The following is a 7,439-nucleotide window of genomic DNA, read 5'->3' as shown; positions in this document are numbered from 1 at the left end:
TCAAAATTATTGAATCTATGGTCGAATGCTTCATTTATGTAAATGATATCTTTGAATTGATATTTGACTACAGATTTGAACGTTGTCAATGTCATTAGAAATGTGTTATTTATATAACAGGCAATGTGATTGGAGTGCCAATCTATAATTTGTAAGCAACGAGATCGGGAAGAAAATCATGACTTTCCCGTAGCCTTGATAGCTGATACACACGGAAGAATAGATCTTGTAGGGGAAGTGTTCAAAGTGTCTGAAGGTTATTCTTAAATAATGCCTTGAATTGGATAGATAAGGAAATAAAATAACCAAACTATAAGTGTCTTTAACAAATTTTCATTCTTCCCTAAAAAAATCACCAAATATGATTTAAAACAAGAACAAGCATATTAAAATTCAATGCAGCAGTCGGGATTTTTAATTATTTTGTTGAAATACATGCGCAATTTATACTGCTTCAAATTGCTCCGATATTGCGGAGCATCCGGTACACTTGATGCGCTAACTCTAACGATAATAAAACAGGAAAAATATATAACAATATTTCAAACAATTATTCAAATGTTTCTGCTGTTAGCAACTGTTTGTAGTCGAAAAAAAATAATTATTCAAATGTTTCTGCTGTAACCAACTGTAAACATACTTGTTTGTAGTCGAGTAACACCTTAACATTTTTTTCTACTACGTCTAGGAAACAATTGTCCAGGAAATTATTTTGCTTCAGCATAACATGATCAGGTGAAAGCATCGTTCCAGATTCAAAATAATAGTTAAACAAAGCTACAAGGAAGCTTGATGCTCTTCCTATAGACTCCAAATGCGGATGGTACAGAACAATTATTGGCGGCTTGAGTACAGATTTCATTGTTACTTTAATAATTCCGATCACGACGGAATCAAAATGGATTTCGTAAAAGAGGTAAAATAATAACGAGGTCTCTTGCTTACTCATGCCAGTCGCAGCGGAGAATCGCTAACTGCATTATAACGAGTTCAATGCAAGTCGAGACAGAATTCAAAGTTTACTTCTAATGACCATTGCAACTTGAAACAGAATTTGCGAATAATAAAAGGTGACGCTAGTCGCCCTAAAGTTGAGAAATCTTCGTGTTTACTTGCTGAACAGTTCCGTACAGGCCATGCAAAAGATTGTGTGGTAATTGTAAACTTATGGAGTACGAAATATCAATAGTGTACAACAGTCAAATCACGATATTTAATGATGACTTAAACAGATCAGTTTAACTGCGCACAACCGTTTGCGTACAACATGCAAAACGCATGCACAACATGCATACATTAAAAGCTTGAAACGAAACAAAAAATTAAATGAACTGCACCTGAAAAAAATTAACTTTCGGTGTTTCAATGCCCCATCAGGCGATTAAATAGAACACGAGATCAGTCTTGTGCAAGACATTACATGTGCTTGAAAATTATGTCACCACTTGTGATGTGAGTCGCACTCTCAACTTACGTCATTAGAACTATAACTAGTCAGGACACTACGAAAGCCTGGCCATTGACGTTCAGGACTTCAGGAGAAATCGAGGACCACCGCTCTCAGTGACATCAACGTGATATCCAGATCTTTCTGCTATAACTTCTGGTTTTGATAGTAAGTTCGGATTCAATTTTTCTTGGCAAATTAAGAAAACTTTTCCTCCAACACCATATGCGAGTTCTTTATTTCAAAGAAGGTTTGATTTTTGTATAGTGATGTCGGTGCCGAAGAATGGGCCTGATGCGGTCTGTCGCCTTTTCTTGTACCTTTCGTGACTTGTTCACAGAAGGTACTTTAAAAGCACGTCCTTTGATCGGATCTTTTCCAAACTGACGATAGATTGAAATTGCTACTAGACTTCCTGTTATCATCACTCAAAGAACTATTGTAAATGCCAACCATTTGAATCTTCGCTTTGATCACAGGCTCCAAATCACCATTCTCTTTATCAAAAATGCTTCACCAGGAGCTCATATCCATCATCAGCTAGAACAAATTATTATACGACGCAACATCCATCAAACAACAACAGCACATCCGTACACAATTACACATATCGCCGGCGCCGCATTCATATCCATTCCCCAGACCGCATTTTTATCACCAGCACCACTTCATATCCATCCCCGGACCACACTTTTATCACCAGCACCACNCCCGTGCAGATTGCAATAATGTTTTACTCTTTCCCGTGCAGTCTCGAGTGGAGACGCGCAGCGCGTGACGATGATGCGTGTCGTGGTCTTGGCAAGTTTATTGTCAGCGTGCGCTGCTCACGGTATCTATTTTACTTCATTAATTCCAGAGTCATCATGTCGGTGCTTGATGAGTTTTTGGTGTACGAGGATCCAATTCCTGGTCACTGGATTAATTATAATTTTTGATAAACTTGAAAAGACAAATTGATATTTTCAGCTCGAATGATTTCATAATCGTGAATCGTAAATAAAATACTTAATTGTAAGGCATAAGACAGAAGTTTTTAATGTTCTACAGCTTGAAATTTTTCTCCAACAGGAATAGGAAAGCCTCAATGGGAGTACTCGGGAAAGGAAGGTAACTTTTCAATACCGCAATTAGTTAAACAATTTTATTTTTCATATACGTATTAGATTTGCAAAATCTAAAGAAAATGAGTATAAAATCAAACACGCTTGCTTAAACCTTATCATGAACTCTCTATCGTCACGCTATTTGAGTCAATGCAACTTTAATCTTCGACACCAATGTTGCTACTTGCAAACCTGTAATTCTACCTTATCAAGAATTGTAAAAATACGAATTCTAAAGATTCAAGTATGAGTATTGAGAGTGTAACGGAGTGAAGTGACCGTTTCTCCTTAACATTGATTACTATCTCATATATTTCTTATATTAACTGTCTCCATTCGCACTATTTCACAACCAACGCTCAGCTTCTTTTCATTACAGTTATCTCCTCGCATCAATGAAATTACCAGAATTTGATTTCGTCATGAAAGTTTCCGAATCATTTAACAATTTAATAGTGATGTGTCATGTCAATAATTTATTCACTGTTGAATTGTATCCGCGTTCAAGTCTGTATGCAAATACAATTATTTTCTCACTGTAAAAAATTGTGTTACAAATTTATCAGCAGTTATATGGTTCTGTCAGTGAATTCAATATAATTTCACCACTGCTGTAAAAGCTTTCAACTCGTATATATAATATTATCAATATCAGCCAGCTTATAACAGCGTTCAATTCAGGAGACGAATGTACATTATTTGTATAAGGCGTTGAAATACAATAATTATACATCAATATTCAGGGTGTAGAAACGCGTTGAGATGAATTTTTAACCTCCTGAAACAGGCAATTCAAATGATGCGAATCGGTTTGAGCTACGACTTCATTTTAATTTCAGTTTGAGATACGACAAAACTTGAAGAATCTATAATCGTTGCCCCTTGTTCAGCTTTTAATCCTCAGAATGAAGATATTTTTTAGGCGCCTTACTATAAGTGAGCAAATTTATTATGGCAATTATCACAAACCAATCTTACTCTTCCTCATCAGTATTTCAAAAATAATCTATAGCGTCTCTATTGCTGCAATTACGTAACTTGAATTACAATTACCACTCTACAACAGAGCTCCATTATCAGCGTTTAATTCTTACTTTTATGGCAGGTTTCGACCACTGGGCTGAAGAGTTTCCATCCTGCAACGGCTCGCAACAATCCCCCATCAATATAGACCCGTTCTTCACCACCGTAGGGGCGTTTGAGCCTCTCTACTTCAGCCATTATCACGAGATTCCCGAAGCAGAAAGCATCACAAACAACGGACATTCAGGTTACATTCATTAATTTGTTCACATGAAGCGAAATGAATTTACCATAAATAACTAAACTATTTCGGCTACAAGCGCACGAGATATTTCACTAACATTCGTAATATTGAATAATAATTGTCTGTCAATGCCAAAAGACCCAGTTATATTTGGTGCTATATTTTGATCGACGTGAACGACGTGAAAATTTATTTATATGCAAATATATAATAAATCAACAGAACAGGTTAGCTCGGCGTTAGAATTCCTGTAACTTTGGAATCCAAATTCCGTTATTCTTTCATTCACTAATCGTTTTAATAATATATGAAATTATGCAATCAAATTAATATATACCGCTTGAGGTATGTATTTTACATAGAAGATAGGATTCCTATTTTTCGCTTGGTTTGGAAAATGAGAAAAAAACGCTTCGGATCATATGAGTTAAATTTATACTTACCTATTGTCAAATCATATTTCAATTTTTGATCAAATCTTTTCCTCTCTTTTCTCCGATCCTTGCATATTCTCCCACTAATAATAAATTATCAGGTTCAGGTAATATCCCGACACGATAAGTATCGTGGAGAAGGCTTCAAACTCCAACACAAAACCATTAGAAATGTTCATAAGAAAGATATACATCATTGAAATCCAGAAGTAATAATTTTTCATTATCTACTTTAGGTAATTATGGAATTGAATATTGTTGAGATTTGTACATATGAGACCGTAATTATCGTATCGTTTTCTTTTGTTTTTTTTTGAGAAATCGATTATATTTGACCTATGTCTGCGTTGGTGCCTCATATATAATATGAAAACAAAATTTAAAATAAGTAGAAGGGCTTTAAATAGATTGATTGAGTAAAAATTTAACTCGACTCATATTGACAATCGTCATAAACATTTCTTACACGTTTTATTGTCAAAAATACTTTTAGCTGGTTGATACATAAATCCAATCAATCCATGTGTCAGAGGTACACTAACATTCGTTTATGTAAAATTTACTTTCCTTGTTTCGAATTCAACGATAAAATATCGTTAGAATATATTAAAATTTAATTGTAAATGGTCCCAAATTTATTGTCCTAGATAATACCACTTGATCAATGAGAATGATAGTCTTGCGATTCAAACCATTTCACAATGAGATGCTATGAATAAAAGTTCCCGGGAAAATAATTTCACTTTCAAATAATCATATAAATCAGCTTGAATGCCATCTTAAAACCTTATTACTTCAAATCTCCAGTGGAGGTGAAGATCAAAAGCAAGAACCAGCCGCAAGTGTCGGGGGGTAACCTGGGCGCCACCTACACGTTTGTCCAGTACCACATCCACTGGGGAGCTGACGACCTCAGAGGCTCTGAGCACACCATCAACCATGTCAGGTATATTGATTTGTACTTTATTTTACTATTGCTATTATTATGATAGTTATTGTTATGTTAATGAGTATGTAGAAATTATTCTACATACCTATTAACAACGATCGAGAACTGCGTTTAAGTGCCCTACCTGCGCGACGGCATTTTTGGCACCGACCAATTGTGTATCTCTGGTGATTCCACGTGCATGACTTCACGTGGAAAACGAGGACCAAAGATATTTATAAGTAATTTATTAATTCAAACTAGCCTTATTTCTCTGTATGGTAGTGAATTGCCCAAGACCAGCGATCGATCGCCTTCCACGACCTCTCATCTCCTACGACAACACCACCATATTTTTTGAGTTGTGCAACTGCATGTTTGCAACTTTCCTAACGATCTAACAGTCAATCATTACAAATATATTGTCAACATGACAAAACTGCCTTTACTGCTACAAACGAGCTCACATTCAACACATCTAAATGTATTGCTCTATTTGAATGCTCTGCATTGTAAGTCACTAGTCACTCACTACCCATGCCATGAACCATTACAGCTTGATACATTATTTTCCAAGTACTATACTATTACTACATTATAATAGTCTTCAGAATCTGTAATGTTTACCTAATAAACTTGATTTTTTTCATAAAAAATTACTCGGGCAAATTCTTGAGCAAGGTAAATCAATAATCACTTCTATCAACCGGCAGGAACTCAAACCACTGCAATACTTGTGTACGACGCAGAACTTTGCCTTATAATATGATTATATTAATGTTATTCTTGGTCTAAATTTATTAAATATATTGCCACACAAGGTACCCCATGGAGCTTCACCTTGTGCACCACAAGAATGAGTACGGCAACTTGACAGCAGCTCTGGAGCACCCCGACGGTGTAGCGGTGCTGGGTTTGCTCTTCGTCATCTCTGAATACGACAACCCGTCTCTTGCTCCCCTCATATCTCACCTCCTGTCGCACACAGCTGTTGGTAAGTCTGTGTGAATCGCGTCCTTAAAACGTTTCCAAAATTATTAGGAGAAAAAATATTACCCATTAGGTACTGTTAATAACGAGAGGGATTTTATATATATTTGTAGTAGTTGCATATTTGAAAATATACATAATTAATGCGTAATTCCCTAGAATCCATGATGTTTGAAGCAGGTACGAAGAAATGTTAGACTCATTTCATGCACAAACGGTATTTTTTACAACGATAAAGTTGTGCGACTAACGAGTAATAGTTTGGAACCTATTCCTGCACTCTCCCAAGTCTTAATTGAAGGCAGCCCGAAACTAAAACGTTACAGTGCTGAATAGGAATCTGAACAAATAATTCAACATTTCGAATCCTGCCCCACAAATTTATTTCATCCATAATAGTCTGACTTAATCCAAGGCTTGTAATCCTTAATAATATTTAATGCAAAGTTAAACTAATGTATGGTCAAATACCGTAACTAGAGCTCGTTTTTTGCTATGTACGAGTGAAAGATGTTTTCTGGTATTGCATAATGTCTTCATATTTCTATCGTTTAATTTATGTTGAATTTATCTGCGCCTAAGTGTCGTCAATTACGGTGATTCCTTTATCAAATTAGGATCTGTGCCTACTTGACTTAAATCGAGTGATAAAGTTTTTCCTGGTATGCAACTTGTCACAGTTTTCTTTTTATCTCTGTGTAGGAATTTAAGGAAGAGGTAAAATACTAAACATTTATATGCGATTATTGAAGATTAACTTCAAATGCATGTGACTTCCTATGCAGAAAGTTTGTGAAACTACCTACAGCTTTGGAACGATTTTAATACATTTTAGACTAATTAATCTCAAAATTATTGATCAGGAAAGCGCCTGACAATTTTAACTCGATCGCAGGAGACGAATTACATGCAATCTTTACCGAATTTTATGTAATCTATCCAAGTAAATAACGTGAACTTATCATTGCTCAGTATCATAAGATAAATCAATCAATCTGTACGACGTCTTTTTATTGTTTGCGCAGGAGAACAAAACGTTACAAAGGATCTCTACCCTCTGACGTCGGTATTGCCTCGGGATCTGTCCCGCTTCTACCGCTACCGTGGATCGCTCACAACTCCAAAGTGCAATGAAGTTGTCACGTGGACCATCTTCGACGACCATGTTCCCGTGTCTGATAAACAGGTGATGTAAATATGCTAATTTAACATTTATCATGTTGTCGGGGCCCATTCCATAAATAAATTATATAAAAATAAAGCCGTC

The 7,439-nt window shown here is 35.8% G+C and overlaps 1 protein-coding gene across 1 annotated transcript; it reads left to right on the top strand.

Annotated features, from left to right (window-relative positions):
- Positions 1–1,530: 1,530 nt before the first annotated feature.
- Positions 1,531–7,358, top strand: LOC108675710 (carbonic anhydrase 2; the record flags this gene model as incomplete). The annotated part of the gene is given in 7 exon segments (XM_018163735.1): positions 1,531–1,615; positions 2,199–2,279; positions 2,519–2,557; positions 3,659–3,823; positions 5,062–5,200; positions 6,004–6,176; positions 7,198–7,358. Coding segments are annotated over 6 exon segments (729 nt in total), but the record flags the coding sequence as incomplete, so codon positions are not given.
- Positions 7,359–7,439: the final 81 nt, after the last annotated feature.

Source organism: Hyalella azteca, unplaced genomic scaffold (assembly GCF_000764305.2).
Source record: "Hyalella azteca isolate HAZT.00-mixed unplaced genomic scaffold, Hazt_2.0.2 contig2607, whole genome shotgun sequence".
Classification (NCBI taxonomy): domain Eukaryota; kingdom Metazoa; phylum Arthropoda; class Malacostraca; order Amphipoda; family Hyalellidae; genus Hyalella; species Hyalella azteca.
This window is presented reverse-complemented; position numbering and strand designations above follow the sequence as displayed.